The 20852-nt window shown below is 52.6% G+C and overlaps 2 protein-coding genes across 3 annotated transcripts; one reads left to right on the top strand and one right to left on the bottom strand.

The window, feature by feature from the left end:
• The first annotated feature begins 696 nt into the window (after positions 1-696).
• Positions 697-11285, top strand: NUTM1 (NUT midline carcinoma family member 1). Its single transcript, XM_047797532.1, has 7 exons — positions 697-838; positions 2597-3305; positions 6350-6478; positions 7561-7703; positions 8183-8466; positions 8724-8840; positions 9187-11285. The coding sequence occupies exons 1-7, from the start codon at positions 697-699 to the stop codon at positions 11161-11163; spliced, it is 3501 nt and encodes a 1166-aa protein (XP_047653488.1). The 3' UTR covers positions 11164-11285.
• A 94-nt stretch (positions 11286-11379) lies between these two features.
• Positions 11380-19858, bottom strand: LPCAT4 (lysophosphatidylcholine acyltransferase 4). Of its 2 annotated transcripts, XM_047796001.1 has the most exons (14): positions 19630-19858; positions 18223-18365; positions 17757-17977; positions 17291-17403; positions 17113-17173; positions 16775-16833; positions 16553-16587; positions 15960-16014; positions 15743-15825; positions 15387-15512; positions 15003-15135; positions 13382-13480; positions 12890-13046; positions 12335-12613 (listed from the first exon to the last, which is right to left on the bottom strand). In XM_047796001.1, the coding sequence occupies exons 1-14, from the start codon at positions 19741-19743 to the stop codon at positions 12459-12461; spliced, it is 1554 nt and encodes a 517-aa protein (XP_047651957.1). In that variant the 5' UTR covers positions 19744-19858; the 3' UTR covers positions 12335-12458. The 2 variants fall into 2 exon arrangements, with proteins under 2 accessions (XP_047651958.1, XP_047651957.1); XM_047796002.1 differs by lacking the exon at positions 12890-13046 and having other exon boundaries at positions 11380-12613; positions 19630-19853.
• Positions 19859-20852: the final 994 nt, after the last annotated feature.

The raw sequence follows: 20852 nt of genomic DNA, 5'->3' as shown, positions 1-20852 counted from the left end.
AACCATGCTAATATATTACCATTTTAAAAAATTAAGATTATTAACAAAAATTTTAAACAACAAAAATAACAAACAAAAAGAAGGACTTTTTGCTCTTGAAATTTTAGGCTGAATAGCAGTTTTTGATGGAATGGGAGGCTTTTCAGCCAGGGTTAAGGCTAAGCCTTCTGTGGACTGCAGAGCTGATGGTAGTGGACAGTTTGGGAACTGCAGCACAGCTTTCCAAGAAAATGATATGCATACAGCAATTCAATGCCCTTGATCTTCTAAGACAACCCTAATTTCAAACATTCTGTCCCCTTGATCCTTAAGTACACAGACTATGTGCTCTGAATTTGGTTCAGAAAATGCAGCCAACACTGAATTAAGTCAAGGGTTTGCCAGAACCTGTTATTAATAGGAAGTCAGTTATAGAACTGGGTAGCATTGAAAGACAAAAACTAGATGTATTGGTGAAGAATTCTGTAGGGAACCAAGATGTGGTTGGGAATCCAGGAAAGAATTTGCAAGTTGCCCCAGAGAGGTGTGCAACAATTGTGTTGCCATACTCTGATTTGGAGGGAATTCCTGGTTACTGCCCACTTCCCAAAGCCCTTTGTGGAATCTCTCCCTAACCCCACCCCATAATGCCACCTCCCCCCCCCCCCCCCCCCGCAGAATGCCTTGGGTCCTAGATTCTAGTTCTGTTTTGATCTGATGTTTACCATTCCTTCCTTGGATCCCTGTGTATCTACTGGAGCCAGGTTACTCTCTGGGTGCTGGACCCACCGTGTCATTGTGAAGGCTTCCAGGCAGCCACGGTTAGTGCCCAAACCGGAGAGGATGGCTTCAGATGGAGGTGAGTCTGCAGGTGGGGGAGGTTGGGGAGAGTCTACCACCTGCTCACTTCTCGGAGATTCAACACTTGACACTTCACCTGGGCTGACCTAGAGGGATGTGAGTGCACTAGACCCCCACCCAAGGCGTCACACTTGGGAAGGCTAGGGAAGGAGATTGTGGGAGCTGGAGTTCCCCAGTAGTGCAGCAGGTTAAGGATCCAGTGTTGTCATAATGCGGCTGGGGTCAAGTCCCTGCTGAGAAGAGCTTATGATCCTTGGCCTCCCCTCCTCCCATGGAGGGTGTGGCCAAAACAACAACAACAAAACTGGGGATTGGGGGAGGAAGAGAGCTTCCTGGGTGGCCGATCAAAGTGCCTCAGAGGAGAGTGCTGAGTAGAGAGAAGGGATGGCAGTTAGCAACTTGCCTCTCTGGAAGAGGGACCCCTTCAACATGCTATGGCAGGGGCAGGGGTATGCGTTGTACAAGGGGCGCAAGTGTTTCAAAGGGGAGGCCCAAGTTGTGAGGTCTTCTTTAGGCAGCTGGAGCCTGCTCTGGAATTTTGCCCAGAGAGAACTGAGCTGAGGCTGCTCTCCATCTCATTGGGTAGGGGGAGATTGGAAGTCTTGGCTAGAAAACTGTTCAGTGGGGTCATCTGTTGCCAAGTCTGTAGGGAAATGTTCTCCAGGAAGCTAGACTAGAAGGTGCTGTAAGTGCCTCTGTTCAGAGCCTCCTGGATCTGCCTTTAGTTCAGGGTGTGGGTTTCCTTGCTGCCCCAGGGCCAGGGGTGGGAGGTCACTCAGCAGCGATGAGAACTGGCACTTTCCAGAGGTGCTCTGTTTTTTTCCCACTTTTCGAGGAGCTCAGGCCTTCAGACCCATTTCATGGTGTTCTGTACTTTGGGGAATATTCCTGGCCCTCTGCTCTAGGCTTCAGGGGAAGTTTGCTGCTCTTCCTCATCTCCTTCACGGTCAGGAAGCTGAGTGTTGTTAATTTGCCAGTGGAATATTCTTCATAAGAGGGGGAGGAGAGTAGCATGAAATTAGCCAGATGATCGCCAGATGATCTTCTATTATTATCATTAAAAGTCTTAGGGACACATGTCCCAGTTAATTAAGTACATGTTTTACGTATTTATCCTTGGTTTCTTTGACTAGAGTCCTCCTAGCTCGTGCTCAGCAGGAACTGTGTTTCAGTCTTCGTTATCAGTGCCTTGTTCAAAAGTGGATCCTAAACTTCTGATACTGGGAGCTCCAAAAAGAAAGATCACAGATAAAAGTATAACATGTCCAGCAGTTATTTAAAGCTCTGGAAACCTCCCTCTCCACACCGCCCTCCCCAATCCATTTCCTGGCCCTTATCTCTAGTCATTCCTTGCTGTTATGTAACAAATTTCTGGGAACCAAACATATAATCCACACACACACACACACCCGCTCCTGGGAATAGTGCTTCTTTGAGTGGTGACAGGGGCCACAGAGCAGCTGGGAGCAGGGTTCAGGTGGTTTGAATGTGTTTGTAATGGGTGGGAATAAAAGATGTCCCTGTATGCTAGGTGGCATGTGTCATGGTGTATGAGCTTACGGTCCAGAGGTCATTGTCAACGGGGAGTAAGGGACAGAAACAGTTGGGGGACATTTGCAAACTATACAAGTTCCCCCTTCCTCACCTGTTGAAAATCAGTGGCCTGCTTCTTCAGGGACTAGAGTGGAACTCAGATGATGTAACTGCTGGTCTCTTTTTCTCCTCCTCCATCCCCTCTTTTTCTTTGTCTCTGCAGTGTCTCCATTGTCAGCACCGGACATGACCATGAAATCTGGCGCTGCCCTGTCTCCTTTCACAGCACTTCCCCTCCCCCAGCCTGCTCCTGGGCCACCAGACCAACCACCCTGGGAGCAGCCCTCACAGCCCCCGATGCATCCAGCATTCTCTTTAGGCAACCCCCTGGTGCTCTCTGCTTTCCCTAGTCCATTGCTGGTAACAGGGGATGGGGGCTCTGGCCCCAGTGGAGCTGGAGCTAGCAAGGTCATTGTCAAAGTCCAGACAGAAGGGGGGCCGGCTGAGCCCTCTCAAACTCAGAACTTTATCCTTACTCAGACTGCCCTCAATTGGATTGCCTCAGGTGCTCCCTGTGGGGGCCCTGAGTGTCCTGCCACCGGATTCCTGACAGCCTCCAACGTGAAGACCCTCCTGCCCACCAAGGCTATTGGAGTGAGCCAGGAGGGCCTACCGGGCCTTTCTGCTCAGGCTCCACTGCCAGCTGCCCAACTGGCCCCCATTGTACCCCCGGAAAAGGCTTGGCCAGGACCACGTGAGACAACTGGGGAAGGAGGTCCTCCAGCCGCCCGATCCAAGCCCTCTCTGGGTGACCTCTCCTATACCTCCAAGGGTGTTTATGAGAACTTCCGACGCTGGCAGCGCTACAAAGCCTTGGCACGGAGGCACTTATCCCAAAGTCCTGATGCAGAGGCCCTCTCCTGCTTTCTTATGTAAGTGCGGAGACCTGAGATTCATTATCCTAGAGGCTTTTCAAGAAGGAGGACTTGGGGGTGGACAAAAGAGTTTAGGCTCTTTAGGAATACTTGAAGGAGGGCAGGTCCTGAGGGTGATAGAGATGTTATTGAGAATGAAAATAACAACAACAGCAATGATCATAAGCCCCTTTCCTCACGTGCTGGAGTCTGACAAGCTCTCAGGTGTCTTCTCTCAAGTGATCTGCACTGCCCTGTGAGTTCAGGCAGGCATTTTTTTTTTTTTTTAATTTTCCCACTGTACAGCAAGGGGGTCAGGTTATCCTTACATGTATACATTACAATTACATTTTTCCCCCAGCCTTTCTTCTGTTGCAACATGAGTATCTAGACAAAGTTCTCAATGCTATTCAGCAGGATCTCCTTGTAAATCTATTCTAAATTGTGTCTGATAAGCCCAAGCTCCCAATCCCTCCCACTCCCTCCCCCTCCCATCAGGCAGCCACAAGTCTCTTCTCCAAATCCATGATTTTCTTTTCTAAGGAGATGTTCATTTGTGCTGGATATTAGATTCCAGTTATAAGTGATATCATATGGTATTTGTCTTTGTCTTTCTGGCTCATTTCACTCAGTATGAGATTCTCTAGCTCCATCCATGTTGCTGCAAATGGCATTATGTCATTCTTTTTTATGGCTGAGTAGTATTCCATTGTGTATATATACCACATCTTCCGAATCCAATCATCTGTTGATGGACATTTGGGTTGTTTCCATGTCCTGGCTATTGTGAATAGTGCTGCAATGAACATGCGGGTGCACGTGTCTCTTTTAAGGAGAGTTTTGTCCGGATAGATGCCCAAGAGTGGGATTGTGGGGTCATATGGAAGTTCTACGTATAGATTTCTAAGGTATCTCCAAACTGTTCTCCATAGTGGCTGTACCAGTTTACATTCCCACCAACAGTGCAGGAGGGTTCCCTTTTCTCCACAGCCCCTCCAGCACTTGTTATTTGTGGATTTATTAATGATGGCCATTCTGACTGGTGTGAGGTGATATCTCATGGTAGTTTTGATTTGCATTTCTCTTATAACCAGCGATGTTGAGCGTTTTTTCATGTGTTTGTTGGCCATCAGGCAGGCATTTTTAATTTTAAGTGATCCTCATTTACAGAGGAGGAGGTCCCCTGTCCTAAAGTTAGGAGCAATGGTTGGAACTTGGGTCTCTGATACCAAGTGCCAGGGCCTTCCTTTCTCTTTAACTACCTTTTGATGTGGACTTGAGCTGTCCAAACCAGCCAGGATGAGGAGGGGTAGGCGTGGACCCACCTAGTTCTGTAGGAGGGGAGGATGGTGTGGGCCCAGGCAAAGAGGAGCCTGTGTGCCAAACTCTACTGCCCCTATTTTATTCTGGGGAATTCAGGTTGAAATAGGGAGGTGGTAGAGCTCATTTAGTGGTCAAGAGCCAAGGCCCCACCTGTCACTAGATTTGTCATCCTGGGCCCCGGCATTTAATATCTTTGCCCTCAGTTTTTTCACCCAGAAAGGGGATGATTATACCTACCTTGGAGGGTTGCTGAGAAGATGAAATGAGTTAATGCACATGATGTACTTAGCAGGGTGCCTGGCACAGTGACTGACTTGTTGAATGGCAGCTGCTACTGTTGTTGTTATTATTATAAAAAGGCAATCTAGGACTTCCTGTTGTGGATCAGTGGTTAATGGAACACGACTAGTATCCATGAGGACGCAGGTTCGATCCCTGGACTTGCTGAGTGGGTTAAGGATCCAGCATTTCTGCGAGCTGTAGTGTAGGTTGCAGACCCGGCTCAGATCTGACGTTGCTATGGCTATGGCATAGGCTGGCAGCTACAGCTCCAATTTGACCCCTAGCCTGGGAACCTCCATATGCTGCAGGGAAAAGAACTCACAAAAGGTCAAAATGTCTGCGTGAGTGAGCGGAAGCTTAGCCAAGGAGCCCAGGGTCATGGGCTGTTCTGTTTATAAAGCAAGGTCATTAGCCATCTGGGGAATTTTCTTTTCTTCCCACCCAGACCTACTGCCTTTCTCAGTTGCACCATACTCTCAATGTTTTATGTAAACCACCACATGCCACATTTTATTGGACTTAAAATATGTACATGTTGTTTCTCCAGTGCCTGAACTCCTAAAGGAATTTCCCCTTCCATCCTGACTCTGGAGTGAATCTGTCAAAAGGCTCCCCTAGAGTCCTTGGTGCAGATCACTGCACTGACTCCCCAGTCTCTCCACATACCTCTGAGTGCTCTTTCTCTCTCTCTCTCTGTCTCTGTCGCTCTCTCTTGGAGGCAGGCTGCACTTCTAACTCCTGGCCTAGTCCTGCTCCCCACGTTCAGGGGCTCTGGGTAGGGTCCCCCCCAACAGTGCCATCCAGAACCTCCACCAGTCACCAGGCAGGCTGGTGACGTGCTCAGCTTGGGATTCTGGGGTGCTGGAATCGATATCCATAACCAGCTCCCCCAGGTGATTCAAGGCACAATGACTGAGGACTCATTAGAAGTCAGAAGGGCAAAAATGGATCACAAAGAGCTCCAAGAGTATTGATATTTGACTGTGAGGGGTGTCCCAGAGGAAAACAAACAAACAAAAAACCCACTTAAAAACCGACACATAAGCCTCCCACATAGCCTTTAATTAGAGGTTCATTTGAGTTAGTAAGTGCCTTTTTTTTTTTTTTTTTTAAATGCAAAGGCCTTTGGGCAGGTTAAACTTACTTTACAGTGAGTCCCATTGACTGAGTGCTTTCTTCCTTGTATTTTGTTGAGGACAGCACTGTGGGAATTCAGGATAGTTGCCCTGAAAAAGTGGGGAGAAGAATCTGATTTTTGTGGGAGGTTTGTAAATTTCACGGGGGAAGGAAAGGCCAGTATGGTAAACGAATGGCTGGGAGGTTGGGGGTCCTGAGTCTAGTCAGAAGTGGGATGTGACAGGGACTGAGGGGGCCTGTACTGAGGTGGGTGTCAGGGCAGGTGGATGGGGGGGCGGGGTGCCCTTCTACAATGTAACTGACCCAATGGGGCTTCTTAGCCCGGTGCTTCGTTCCCTGGCCCGGCTGAAGCCCACTATGACCCTGGAGGAGGGGCTGCCAAGGGCTGTGCAGGAATGGGAGCGGACCAGCAACTTTGACCGGATGATCTTTTACGAGATGGCAGAAAAGTGAGTCCGACCCACCCTTATCCTCTTTGGGGGGGATGGGGGCAGTTAAGAGAGGCTTGGGTCTGTGGGGGTATGGTTACTTTAAGGGATGCTGGAGGAGGGGCGTACATTAGACTCCTGGATCCTCCCTGCTCCTCCCACCACCTTGACCCTCGGGCTTTTCTGTCCCATCTCCTCTTGGGAGCTCTTCCTCCTCCAGATCTTTAATTATATAGGGGCCTTCCTTGATCTTGAAGCTGTTAGGATGGGATTTGAGCCCAACTGGTGTATTTTTATTATTTCATGCTTGAAGGGAACCTAGCAATGAGGAGATAAGCTCTACTAGGCAGGTTCTTTCTCTGCTCACTGACCAGGTAGCAAGTGGCTAGTGATGGAGACCTTGGGGCCACCCTTCTCTGGAAATAGTGGCACGGAAATCATTTAGCCCATCATCTCAGAAAGAGACTGGTTCTTGAAGAGGTTGGCTAGGGAAGGTCCTAGATGTCCAGAGTGGCTCATATCCCCCATTTCTCTGTGATGATCTCCATGGTTTTAAAAATATCTCAGAAAAATGAAACTTTTCCAAGCTTAGCTGTCACTTTCTCCCCCAAATCATACCTCCTAGATTTACCTTTCCAGGACCCCAGTCCCAGCCTTAGGACTCCTGGATCTCAGGACTGACTCCTGGTGGGAACTGCCTTGAATTGCAACCGAGGCCCTGCTTTAGGATTTCAGCCATTATTTGTGGTTGTAGGCTGGGGCAGGTGAGGCCTTGAGGAGGGGCCCTGGTGTAGGATCTTGCCTCAGGCTGTGACATAGGCCTGATTGAATTCAGCAAGCCTGTATTAATCACTGCTGTATACCCTCCATGATGCTGGGTATGAAAAAGCCATGGCTGTCCTATTTAGCTTAGAAGCTCTAGACTGACTGTCTTCTTAATAATCGTCTTCAGTGATGACTGCAGGTGGAAGGACTATGCAGTGACCTTATGAGTTTTCCCCAGAACTGTTATTTGGCTACCAGTGAGCAGATCCCCTGGTGCCTGGGTTCCTAACAGGTCTTGGTTTTCTCAGCACTGCCTGGATCTTCCTCCCCATCTGCAGGTTCATGGAGTTTGAGGCCGAGGAGGAGATTCAGAACATGCAGCTGATGAATGGGCCACAAGGCCTGCCTCCTGCAGCCCCTCCAGGGCCCCTGAAACTTGATCCTCCAGGGCCCCCGGCCCCTGAGGTTTGCCAGCAGCCAGGTAAGGCTGCCAATTCCAAAAGCTCAAACTTAGGCACACAGAACCAGTCCCCAGTCAGGAGAGGCATTGCCCTTGCTTCTACCAGCTTCCCTCCAGGGAATGGCATTTGATGTTCCAAACAGGACATATACAGGAGGCTGGGTTCTCAGGTTTGTCCCAAACTAAGTATTGATCTTGGCCAAGGAAACCAACTACTCTCTCACTGAGACTGTAACTGAGGCCCATAAGACCTCCTCTGCCTAAGAAATGGGGGCTGGATCAGGGGACTTCTTGGAATTCCATGCTCCTTCCTACAGATTCTCTCAGACCCTCCACTCTTATATGTTCTCCCACAGCTGGTACTGTGTCAGGTTTGCCTGATCCAGTCTGTAACCAGTCTTTAACCTGATCCAGGCTGCTGCCCTTACAAGTGGGGGTGAGAGGCAGAAGCCGTGGTCTCCATGCCACTCCCCATGTCTCCTTCCCTCCTTGACCCTCAGTGTACATTCCCAAGAAGTCTGCGTCCAAGGCACGGGCTCCCCGCAGGCGGCAGCGCAAAGCCCAGAGGCCTCCGGCTGTGGAGGCACCCAAGGAGATCCCAGAAGAAGCTGTGAAGGAGTATGCCGACATCATGGATGGGCTGGTGGGGAGTCACGCCGCCACCGAGGAGTCAGATGGAAAACAGGAAGAGCAAGAGCAGCAGCGGGAGGAAGGGATGTATCCAGACGCAGGCCTCCTGACGTACATCGATGAGCTCTGTTCTCAGGAGGTGTTTGTCTCCAAGGTGGGCTGGGCCTGGGCGCCTGTTTTCTAGTAGATCTGGGGTGGGAACCCCAGGGAACCAAAGATCTTGGCTTCTGACCCAGGCAGTTAGGAACTACTCTTTCCCGTGCTGAGGAACCTGTGTGCATATATGAATGTGTGTAGCTGATGGTTCATAACAACCCAGGGAAAGGGTGTGTTGGGGGGTACATAGCTTTTCTAGAGCCTCCTGGTTCGGACCTCCTGTTAAGGACTCACATCACTTCTTGCGTTCCCCAGGTGGAGGCTGTCATTCACCCTCGATTTTTGGCAGATCTGCTGTCCCCAGAACAACAGAGGGATCCATTGGCCTTAATTGAGGAGCTGGAGCAAGAAGAAGGACTCAGTTTTTCCCAGGTAAGCCTGGAGGCAGAGAATCAGGACAAGAAGCTTGCATGACTTTATCTGGCCCTATGTTGCCTTGGATGGTATGGCTTCTGGGGATGACAGTTTCAGCATTCAGCTTTGGGTGCCCAAAAGGTAGGCAAGGGACCACGGAAAAGGGGAGAGTGAGGGCTCAAAGCATGGGAATAAGACCCAAGAAGGTGTTAAAACAGCTATGGTATCTGGCTTTGATACTCTCACTTAAGTCACTTGTTTGCATTCCCTACCCTGCCCAAGAACCATCTCCTTCTCACACCGTCAGCCAGCCTCCCCTTTTCACTACCACGTTTAGAACAGTATCTGTCCACTCTCCTTCTAGCTGGTCCAGAAGCGGCTCCTGGCCTTGGAAGAGGAGGAGGCAGAGGCACCTCCAAGTTGCAGTGGAGCCCAATCGGATTCAAGTCCTTCTGTTTCTGATGAGGATGAAGTGGGGGGTGGGCGGCTTCGGCCCTCACCTGGGCCTCGGGTGGCTGGGGGCACCATTTGCCTTGAAAAGGCTGCTTTTCCAGGGAAGAGGGCAAGAGAAGTGCCTGTTGGGCAGGAGTGGGCCCTAGATGGTCTGAGGGGGACGAGCAAGAATGGGAACACTCTGCCATCCCCCCGTGGCTGGGACCTGCAGCTAGAACTTGCAGCTCCACAGGGAACTCAAGGGCCCCTGGGTATGAAGAGAAGATCTGGGAAGGTTACAAACCCCATACTCCCCCATCAGGATGCCCATCTGGGAGGTGCTGGATCCCCTGGGCACTCCCTGGTGGCTGAAAGGACTTCTGAGGCTCTGCCCCTTTGCTGGCAGGAAGGGCCCCAGCTTGAGCTAGTTCCCAGTATGGATGCTGGACTTGCAGAGCTGGCTCCTCTGCAAGGACAGGAGTTAGCAAAGCAGGCTCTGGTGCTGCAAACAGGACAACAGATAGGGGATCTTGGAGTAGTTCCTCAGGGGAAGGAGCAGTTAGCAGGGCCCCAGGAAGGGTCTTCAGGGACCAAGTGGGCAGATGACAGAGGTCCTCCTGCAGCTCAGAGTTATGGTCAGAACCCTTCCCCCAGGGCAGCCGAGGACAGGGACAGGGCCTCTCTCAGTCCAGGGCTTTGGCTGAGCAATGAGATGGATGCAATAGGCTTGGAGTTGCCCTTACAAATCGAGGAGGTCATAGAGGCATTTCATGATGGGGAATGTGTAACTGAGTGCCAGGGGAACTGCCAGGCACTGGGCTCCAGAAGCAACATTTCTCTGGGTCCTGGAGAAACCACAGCATCTGGGGATGTGGGAAGCAGTATAGTTCCCTGTGGAGGCACAGACACCACGACTGCCCTCGAGGAGATAAACTACTGCAGCTTGTCAGGATCTCTGAGGGCCAACAGCTCAGCCTCAAGGCCTAAAGAAAACAGAGAACAGAGCCCCCAAACCATAAAGGATTCCAGTGATATGTGGGCTGAAGTTTGCCTTCCGCTGTTAGAAAGGAGAATGGGGGCTTCCAGAGAAAACCTCCTGCCTGCAAATCAAGGCAGTATCCTTCTCCTGGGGACCCAAGACAACTCCTTCCCTGAGGCCAGCCCAGAGGCAGGAAGCAGAGGCAATTCCATTTCTTCTCTGCTGGAAGCCACAGAACATGTCAGCATACTAGATGTGAAAGATGGTCGTGGCCTCCAGCTTAGGGTCAGGGAGGTTACCTGCACACTAAGTTTTAATTCTCGTGACCCCCAAGGAGAGGGCAGAGATGATACTGACTTATCTGAGCCTAAAGACCTTGCTCCCTTGCCAGGAGGTCAAGGGTCTAATGCACACGGGGCCCCCAAATCAACATCCCCTCACCAGGGCCTTCGAGACACTCTCCCTATGTGGGGAAGCAGGGACGCCTTAGTTCTGAGAGAAGCAGCTCCTGTTACTGAGACGTGCAGTTCAGCAGATGGGGCCAGAGTGAAGGAGAAAGGGGTGGAGGAAGATGAAGAACTCTCCAACTTTGCCTACCTCTTGGCCTCTAAACTGAGCCTCTTGCCCAGGGCACCTCCCCGCAGTCCTCGCCCTGACTCAGGGGGCCGGGGGACCCAGAGAGCATCGCACTCCCTTGCTCCTGAGCCAAGGGGCATTGGCCAGGCTCCCCATCCTGTCGCCAAGCCTGGGAAGCGAGCTCTAGTTGGAAGCCTGGTGCCTGCTGAAAAGAGGCCCTTCCCTGGAGCTGAACTTGGAGCACCTGGGGAGAAGCCCCAGGCTCTGGGAGCAGCTCGAGCCTCACAGCCTCGTAAGAGAAGAAGGGATAGCTTTGTGACTGGCAGGAGGAAGAAACGACGTCGCAACCAGTAGGGAGCAGCAGGACCACCTGTTCCACCTGCTTATCCCCTGGGGACTAGCCCCAATAGACACTTGTTCTCAGCCCTATGTTGTTTTCTGGTTCTGCCAAAGTGGTGAGCGTGGGGAGGGAGGGCACAGGGCTAGGCTGGAGGTGGTGCCCATGGTGAGTGGTCCAGGGAAAGTTACCTTTGCAAGTTGTATGGAGAAAAAGCTAACACGAATAAAAGATTTTGTTGTTGGAAAATGTTCTCAATGTGCCCTTTTGTACTCGTCTTCGCTGCTAGATGGGATAAGATGCCGAGAAGAAAGGAGGTGAGGTAGCCTTGGACTAGATGTATCCAGAAGCCTTCCCAGCCTTCAGCCTTGTCTCGGCCCCTTGATGAGCCCCAGCGCCAGGGTCCCCAGTGGTCACTTGAGTCCCCTTTCATCAAAAGCCTGGACATGGTGCTGGGAGGACTTCTCTGGCTATCCTACCATTATCTGTTCCCCTTTAAAAGCCCATAGATGGCAAAGTGCTTTTTAACCTGTCAGATTTCTGGGATCGAGATCTATTTTCTAAATCTAACTATCATTGTGCCTGGATATAGCACCTTGAGCGGGCCTTTTTTTCTTTCTTGCAAAGAAGCTGGACAGAAAGGACTGTGATGTCCCCAATTTCATCCCATGGCAGACCCCCCCCCCCCGCCCCCAAGGGGGGCAGGGTGTGGGTGGGCAGGTCTGATCTGCAGGTAGGGTTGGTTCCTGACATGGCTCTCTGCCTCTGCTATTGGGGGGGGGGGTGGATCCATCTCAGCAGGATTTTTATTAAATGTGGAATGGTAGTCAGCTATTTTTTAATCTCTAATGAGGACAGGACAAGAGGGAAAAGGCCGAAAAGAGGTTCGTGAGGAGGCCTGTTAAAGAAAGTGTTTATAGGGTCTGACAAAAGGAGATTTGCATGCTCTGCAGAGCACCCTGTTGGTCTGGAAGTGAGGAGGATACATCCGTCTGTGGCCAAGAGGACCGACCTTGGGAATGTTCGTTTAGGGCCTTCCCATGGGTGGCCTGCAACCATCAGTCCCTTTCCTTGCCAGCTAATGACACCATCGGTGTGACTGAGCTTCCTTTTTTTTAAAATAGATATAGATATATATTTATATATAAAATAGTTTCTTACAAAATAAAACGAAAAATGAAAACCAACTTAAAAAAACCAATAATAATAACAAAAAAAATCAAGCAGGACAGAGCTGGGCTTGAGGCCCAGGGTGGGCCCCTGGTGCTGCCCTGAGTCTGTGGGCCAGTGTGAGCTGGGGAGGTCAAAGTGCTCAGTCACCCTTCTGCTTGGGGGCCTGCACAGTCCCGTTGGCCAGGGCGGGGGTGCTGCCTGGGGAGGAGGCGTCTGGTGTCTGGGAAGGGCGCAGATAGGTGCTGAAGAGCTTCCCGTGGAGCGGGTGGTGGAGGGAGAATTCCTGGAACTGACCTGGATGGTAAAAGCGAGAGGGGAAAGTAAAACGACCTAAGGAGGAGAGGAAGAGGGTCCCGGGTTTCTCTTCTCAGAACTGGCCCATCCTATCCTGTCATCTCAGCCTCACTGTCTCAAATCCCTGTTGACATCCTCTGTCTCCCGAGCCGGTTCCCTCCCAGCTTAGCCTCTTGGACATCCTGACTCCCTGCACTGGCACCAGCCCTGTTTCCTCCCAGCCCAGTGCTGGTGGCACCCGAGTGCCTGCATGGGCCCCAGAGGGCAGTGACTCACAGAGGGAGAGGCCCTGGCGGGGTCCGGCCTGGCACAGCTCGGCATGCAAAGCCATGGCGGCAGGGCGGGGCGACCCCAGCAGCAGGTGCAGGATGGTGCTGAAGCCGTCCTTGTACAGCAGGCGGCCAGGCGCCTCGGCCTGCTCCTCGGCAAAAAGCTTGGAGGAAAAGGGATGCGAATCAAGCTCTCTCCTCGTGCCATCGCCCTGCAGGTCTGCCTTGACAGGCTCCTCCTCTTCCAAAAGTGCAGGGCCCAGGCTTCCCACCCTCCCTGCAGGGCCCTCTGTGCAGAATTATAATCATCATATCACCTCCCTGTTCCCAACAAGGCCTCAGCATAGACACACTAGGGCTGTGCGGCTCAGATGTGGCCCGGGGGTGCATACTGAGCACCTACTATCTAGAAGCTCCTGGGAACAGCATACCACACACACCTCCAGGTGGGGTGAGCACAGCAACCACATGCCCCTCCGCCCTCACAATTTCCAGGTACCTCGAAGGCCAGGCAAGTCAGCTCCTCTAGGCTCCTGCTCCCATCCAGAGCTGCCAAGGCGAGCGTGACATCTCGGAAGTCCACCAAACCACTGGCATCCTGGAGGGTGGAAGAGAAACCAGGACGATGCAGGGACCAACCTTGTGTCCTCCCTCCTGCTCCAGACCTCAGCACCTCCCTCTTCTCAGCAGGCATGGGGGTGACCCCTGTGTCTGCTTCCCTCAGACCTGTGAGCCCTGAAACTAAACTCTCCAGCATCCCCAAGAGTTCTCTCAGGGCATAGGTTTGCTTGAGCTGCACCCATCAAGCTACCTGGTGACAAAGCACTTCCATAAAGGGACCTCCTAGGCATGAGGGAATCTCTCAGGTACACTGAAGTTCCCATCAAGTTTCTTACATACAAGCAGGGCATTCCTGACCCAAGCTGGAAAAACTGGTTCTCTTTTGATTCAGACTATGTGGGAGAACTGGTCCAACCAACTAAAAGGGGGCCAGTGGTATAATTTCATACCAGGTGAAATTTATATATATATATATAAAACCACCTGAGGATGCCTGCTGTGCCACATCTGTGGGGGTTCAGGGCATCGTGGTTTTGGTTCTGTTCTGCTACAGGTTATGATGCTCCTTTCAGACACGGTCTGCCCCAATCCAAGAAATCAGCACATCTGGGTCACTCTCGGTAACCACGGTCTGCATCTTAGTTCCAAAGGAGTTCCTTGGGAGTTCCCGTCATGGCTCAGTGGAAATGAATCTGACTAGCATACATGAGGACGCAGGTTTAAGCTCCTGGCCTCAATCAGTGGGTTAAGGATCCTGTGTTGCCGTGAGCTGTGGCATAGGTCACAGATGAAGCTCGGATCTGGTGTTGCTGTGGCTATGATGTAGGCCAGCGGCTACAGCTCTGGATTTGACCCCTAGTCTGGGAACCTCCATATGCCATGGTTGTAGGCCTGAAAAGACAAAAACCAAAACCAAAACCAAAAATCAAAACAAAACAAAAAAAAGGAGCTCCTTGGGACCACTGGGGGTTATTCTTGAACATTAAAAATCTTCTAGGGTTATTATAATTCAATAAGAAAACCTGGTTAAGTTCCAGGAAATACATGGCTTGCCAAGATTCTTGAGAAAGTTCAGGAATCCCCCAGATAAGCTCTGGGATATTAAAAAATCTGTTCAAATATTGCAGATACTTCTGGGTCCCAAATGTAACTGACCTGTGTTATCACAGGTCATCTTCCCACCTAACCTTAGGACTCTTCTCTGAAACCCTCGCACAGTGGCAGTCAAGGTCATATGATTTCCATCTGTGTCAAACTCTAAAGTGGCTCAGAAATTATGGATCTCAGTGACCAACTATTTCTCCATTGTTCTTCCCTACAATGACTAGAAATTGCTCTTCAATGCACTGTATACTCTACAAAAAAATGAGTCTCCCAGTGGACTTCAGATGTTCATCTAACAGTAGCTGTTAGAACATCCAACCCAGACCAAAACAAAACAAACCAAGAAACAAAACCAAAAAAGAACATCCAGTCCAGACTCCAAACTGGCCATCCAATGTGACTGACACAGCCCCTCAGGTACCATCCTTAAAACTTGGGTGTCCCAGCTCCTTTACCTGCTGGAAGTAGCTAAAGGCACCAGCCACCATCTGGGGGTCAGAAAGCTGTAGCTGCCTGGCAAACTCTTCCTGGCTGATCATTTGACTCCGGCCTGGCTCTGCCCCAGTGTTCGCACAGCCAGGGGACAGCCTACAATGGAATTGTTGAAGAAGAAGAGCTGACTCAGTTTCTTGATGAACACATAACCAGCAGGACCTTGGCCCCAGTCTCAAGAATTCTCCCAGCACAGGTATACCTCGTATTTTTCTAAGATGTACTCCAACTCTTGAACGCCATTACTACTTTTCTCCCCTTTCCCCTCCTTCCTTTAATTCCATTATCTTTCAAAATTTTTCTCTACCTTCCCATTTAAAAAAATTTCTTTCTTCAAGGTCACTTACCCAGCCTTCCGAAGTACTTTTCCCAGTTCCCATAGCTGTGGCTCCAGTGCTACCTTCAGCCGGCCCACCACAATCACAGGTAAGCTCCCTACAAACTCGCACTCAGTGGCTGGAATGCCCAGGGCCCTACAGCATGAGGGATGCAGGGGGGCATGGAGCAGAGATGCATTACTGACCCTGGCCTGCTGGCCAGGGAGCTATCAGGCACTTTTCACCCTTCCCTCCCCAACTGCAGTCCAACAGCCCCCTGTTCCCCCCACTCCCCTATCTGGTTTCAAAACCTCACCCCTCCTCCCACCCCTGTGGTTCCTCTGCCCTGTATATCTGCTCTAGGAAACCCTCTGTGGGACACTCACTGTGCCATGACCCTCTGGACATTGTTGGCATAGAGGGTGGGGTCCCTGCTCTCCTCTGGGCTGGGGCGATACACAGGGAGGAACTGAAACACACACACACACACACACACACACTTCTCATCGGGACCTCAAAACTAGAGGCCACCACTCTCACCTTCTTTTCCCAAAGCTGGGTCAGCAGATGCCCATCCTCCCATCCCACCTGTGGGAGTCATACCTCCACATCCACGATGCTGCAGGGCTGAGAGGCTGTGAGCCAGAGGACTTTGAGTCTAAAAAAGAGACCTCGGATGCTCATCAACATCTAACTGTAGGCCCCTCCCAACCCAAGACAGGAGTGGCAAGTTCTGTATACTGCCCCCCACATAAAAATAAACTACTAGCCATAGAGTCAGCTGGATGAATACGCAGCTGGGAAACAGAGGGGCCAGAAAGGTGACAGGATAAGAGAGAAAGCCATGCAGGGCTATGCCACAGCAAGAAGTGCAGGCGAGGGGTTTGAGTAACTGGGGAGAAGGCAAAAGGCAAGCCTGGTGGCGGTGGCGAACTGTGGGAGAAAAATCACTTAGATAAGCAAGTAAGTCAAAAGGCACTATAATCACAGCAAACATGATTAGGTAGGATAGTTAAAAGCAATTCTAGATTGTATCAGGAGACAGAACAAAACAGAGGGAAACAGCCATCCCCCTCTCTAGATTTCTCCGTCCCAGGATGAAGAGGGGCCGTTCACCTTGTCTAGAAGGTGGAAGATGGGCCACGAGTTCTGATGGACCCTGCTCCCACCCTCTCCCTAGGAACACCACTACTCACACTCCAGGGCCCCTCCATGCCCAGCTGGTGGTGTCCTACAGGAGAAGCAGAGGTGGGGGCAGAAAGACATGACTTTTCTTCCCTGGAACTATGAGCAGAGGCCCTGGCCCTGACTCAGCCCCACCCCCACATGCACATCCCATGGTGCCACAAGCAGCTTCCACTGATTCCCATTCCGGGTGGGCTCATGCCCCTCCACCCTCTCCCAGCCCTAAGACTTACCAGACTGTTGGGGTAGCGGATGAGGACAGGCTGCACAGGTACGCCTGCAATGAAGGCTCCTAAATCCCATTTCCACCCCCACCCCCGAGACAGAGGTTAGTACATGGAAGTAGCTAAAAAGCATGAAGTACAAGGGTCTGGAACAGCTCTGCAATGACATTTGGCCTGGTTCCATTTCATTTAGAATTTTCTGACTCCCGGTGTTTTTTCAGCGCCAGCTAGGAGGTTTCCTGTCTTCCTTCCTCCCTCACCCCTCCACTCCTTGGGTTACTCCAGAGTCTCTCTCCAAATCTGGGGCTTTTCCCTACCGTTCTACCATCTATCACTGTTTTACTTACCTGGTTTGAATTTAAGCAGAGCCTTCTTGTTGGAACAGGTGCCCTCAGGAAAGAATAATACCTGGGGAGAAAACCAAGGGACCAGACAGAATGATGTGGGCGGAAGGGGAGGAGAGAAAAGAGAAGTCTCTTTGGGAGCACATAAAAGGTGAGGTGATCTGAAGACCCTTTTACCCACCTGCGGCCACTTGCCTCCTGAGGTAGCCCGCCTACGGACCTCCTCCACCACTCTGCGCCGGGAAGCTGGGTCATGCCTGGATACTAGGATGGCTTGGTTGAAGCGAAGAAGGGCTGGGGGTCCAGAGAGGGTACAAGGTGTCACTTGGTCTCTACCCAGATGCAGGAACACCTGCAGCCTCCCCTTTCTCAACAGTAGGAGATGCTCCTCAGTGGGAGACCCTCCTTTTTTTGGTGTGTTGTCCTTTTAGGGAACTAACAAGAGCTCCCTGCTCCCTTCTAATTCGCACAGAGGTCAAAGTCTAAGAGGCTGTTTCATAAACGGTGTTAATTTGCATTTCATTCGCCAGCATCAGTTGCCGTCCTTTCTAACTTCTCCCTCCCCACTCTCTCCAGAATATCCCTGATTCCTGTGTTTTTTTGCCCAGAGTTGTTCTCCCTCCCCTTCACCCCTCTTAATCTCTCACCTCCAATGACAGGAACGGAAAGGTTCTCAGCTCGAGACACAACTTTGGGCAAGTCACAGGGCAGCAGAACAATGGGGTCAAAGAAAGTAGAGTGGGGGGCGGCAACCAGGACAGGGGCTTGAAGGCGAGTGGCCCGCTGGCCCCGAACTCGGATCCGGAGGAAACCCAGCAGGAAAAAGAGCAGACGGCTGAGGCCCAGCACCCCATTGTGGCATACGGTCCTGCAGGGCAAGGCTCGGCATCAATGCAAGCGGAGATCCCGCCCCTCTCTCACACACCCAGGAAAGCAGGTGCCCTTTTTTTGCCCTCTATTACTCTGGCAAAGGGGCTGATGTCTCTGGTTACTCTGGGACCATTCTGGGTGGGAGAGTTTCAGAACCCTCCCTCCTCTTCTTCTCAAAGAGGGAGCAGAATGGACAGCAGGGAAGAGGAGTGAAAATCTGGGTCTCTGGGGCCCCTCACTTACTTCCTCCATCCTGTAATCGGCTCCTGAAGCTGCTCCTCAGTAAGGCCAGCTACTTGCAGCCAGGCAAAGGGCCAGAGGAGAAAGAGGACGATAAAGGCCAGAAGCACTCGGATGGGGGCCAGCAGTGCCCCCAGGAGGCAGAACTGCAGAGGGTGGGAGAGAAGGCCACTTCAGGGCTCTGAGATGCTTCCTCTAGTCTTCCCCTCTCCCACAAGGATGGACCCAGAGCAAAGGACCATCACCCCTGGAGATCAGAAGGCAAGTCGTGTGGAACAGGAGATGGGATTGGAACCCAAGGTGGGATGAAGATACCAATAGGATCAGAGGCCTCATTTTTCTTTCAGTCTGTCCCCACCACACCTATACAACTGAGGCTGTTAAGAGGCTTTAATGTTAACCAGTGTTAAAATGCCCAGCCCTGTGCTCTATGTAGAACAGGCTAGAGACTTCTTCATCACATCCCCTTCTATAAATAGCTCCTATGTCTAACAAAAATCAGGGGCACCATTCTTTCCACTTTGGGCCCGAGGTGGGGTGCAGAGGAGTGGAACACTCAGAGAGGTCCACTTTTCAGACCCTCGACCGTCTCTGGTTCTGCCCAGCAGGAGCAGCACTCCCTCAGTACTTAAGGATGGGAGAGAGAAGAGGAGCTCGGCCCTACTCCACGGGGTAGGGGTTGCCAGGAGCCAGCGTGACTCCAAGGGCTGCCCCGGGGAGAGGGCAGGTAAACAAACCTAGCCCCAGGAGCCGGCACGGCGGAGGCGGAGGCAAAAGAAACCTTGGACACTCCCTTCTCACACCACTCCACTCCCCAGCTTCCCCAGGCTGGTCCGGCCCTCCACTTCCTGTAGCCAACCCCCTTCACAACCTCCTTCCAACCCCCACCAGGAGGTGCTGCAGTGCGGGGGGTGGGGGTGGGGGGGTGGTGCGGGGAGGGGGGGCGGCGGGGTGAAGAGGGGTTGTTGGAAGGGCACAGGGGGCTGCAGGCTCCGGGCCCAGAAACCTCCTTCAAGTCACAACCACGCAGAAGCTCTCAGCAGGCCCCTGCCCCCACCCGCGGCTATCCGTAGCCTCCAACTCCATCCTAGCCCATCGGCCTCCGCAGGATGTAATCCGCAGTCTTCAGTGTCCTCCATCTACCCTACCTCTGGGTCCCCGGCAGTCCACCATCCTCACCTAGTCAATTCTCACACACCTCCGAGCTTGCGGATCACCTAAGCCCGTGTTCTCTCCAGGACTCCTCGCCCACCACCCCGCCGCCCCCACGTGCGCACCCCCGGACTCCCGCCCCGCTAGCCTATCCACCCACCTCCTTTCCGGATTCCCATCCCCATCATTGCTAGAGCTCCGAAAGGCCTTCTTTTCTATTCCCGAGAGTCTTTCCGACGCCCCCCGCCCACACCTTACCTTAACCCTCTGGAGGCGGGAGAGATGTAACTCATGCACGAAGGGGTTGGGGGGCGCTGGGGGTCCGGGGGTGGGGTCAAGGGGGGCCCAGTCCCCCGGACTTCCCTGGCTCATAGCGGCGGGAGAAGGTGGGAGGGAGGGCTCCCTGACCCCGGCCCCGGGCCCCTCTCTGCAGAGCAGAAGCTGCAGCAGCAGCGGCAGCGGCGGCGGCGCTCTGGCCCCGGCCCCGCCTGGTGCGGGGCGGCGAGGGGCGGGGAGCAGGCGGCGCGGCCCGGCCCGCGTTGTCAGGGAGCTGGTCGAGGGGCGGGGTTTCCACAGCCCCGGCGGCCCTGCTCCTCTGCGCCAGCCGCCTTGCCCGCAGCCCCTCGGGCCATTGTTACGAGGAGGGTGGGTGATGGAGCGCCGCGCCCGCCTACGGGCTGCCCCCGGGCCTGGCTCTCTGGCGTTCCTCTAGGAAGATCTGGCTGCTTCCTTCGCGCAGGCCTCCGGCTCGGACCGGGTTTAGGGCCGCGGGGTGGGCGAGGAGATTAGAACGCCCTCCGACCCCGCCCGGGCGTCGAGGTCAACCAGCAAGCGCAGATCGGGGTGGGGCCCTCGGGCGGAACAGAATGCGAGGACGGGTGCGTTGCGCGCGGAGGCCGGCAGCTCCCGGGCAAGGCAGGGCCCCGCTGTCCTCGCGGGCTCGCGGACCGAAGCCACCTCTAGTAGGCCGACCACCTTTCCTTCCTGGTCGGGTCGACGCCATCGCGCGTGGACTTGAGGCGCTCGCGCCCTCTGGCGGCTACATAGGGCCTCAGCTCCTGACATCCTCGTCCTACCTGTGCCGGGAAGCGCCGCCTGGGCTGATGGAGAATTCTTCCAACCCGCTAGGTGCCAGTAACCATCAAGACTGGGGTCGTATACTTACCAGGACCCAAGAAGTCCTGGCTAGCGAACCTAGAGAGCTAGGACAACCCCGAACGCAGCCGTCTTTTTCCTCCTAGTCTCTTTACTCAGTTTCTTTCCCTCTTTCCTTTTTGTGAGAAGACAAAGTAATACCCTTCACACCCAAACTCCAAGCTGTCCCAGAAAACTCATGAATTGGTCAGCCCCTTCATCAGGGGATGGTGAAATCAGGGAATGGGGTAGTCTTTGAGATTCATAGCCAGTAACACAATCAGATAATGCTCATGAGGAAAAGGAGATAGGAGCCTCATTACTTGTGGAAAGTAGTGGCTTTCAGT

This window comes from Phacochoerus africanus, chromosome 9, assembly GCF_016906955.1.
Source record: "Phacochoerus africanus isolate WHEZ1 chromosome 9, ROS_Pafr_v1, whole genome shotgun sequence".
Taxonomy (NCBI): Eukaryota; Metazoa; Chordata; class Mammalia; order Artiodactyla; family Suidae; genus Phacochoerus; species Phacochoerus africanus.
Note: the sequence above shows the minus strand (reverse complement) of the source record. Positions and strands in the feature narration are given on the sequence as shown.

Bases quoted from the DNA above. Each gene is read 5' to 3' on its own strand.
- LPCAT4 (XM_047796001.1), bottom strand. From the start codon at position 19,743: ATGAGCCAGGGAAGTCCGGGGGACTGGGCCCCCCTTGACCCCACCCCC. The intron at 17,404-17,756 runs GTGAGAGATTAA...CTGGACCCCCAG, and splicing joins TTCCGTTCCTGTCATTGGAG to CCCTTCTTCGCTTCAACCAA. The intron at 16,834-17,112 runs GTAAGTAAAACA...AATGGGATTTAG, and splicing joins TCTGCTTAAATTCAAACCAG to GAGCCTTCATTGCAGGCGTA.
- NUTM1 (XM_047797532.1), top strand. From the start codon at position 697: ATGTTTACCATTCCTTCCTTGGATCCCTGTGTATCTACTGGAGCCAGG. The intron at 6,479-7,560 runs GTGAGTCCGACC...CCCCATCTGCAG, and splicing joins TTTTACGAGATGGCAGAAAA to GTTCATGGAGTTTGAGGCCG. The intron at 8,841-9,186 runs GTAAGCCTGGAG...CTCTCCTTCTAG, and splicing joins AAGGACTCAGTTTTTCCCAG to CTGGTCCAGAAGCGGCTCCT.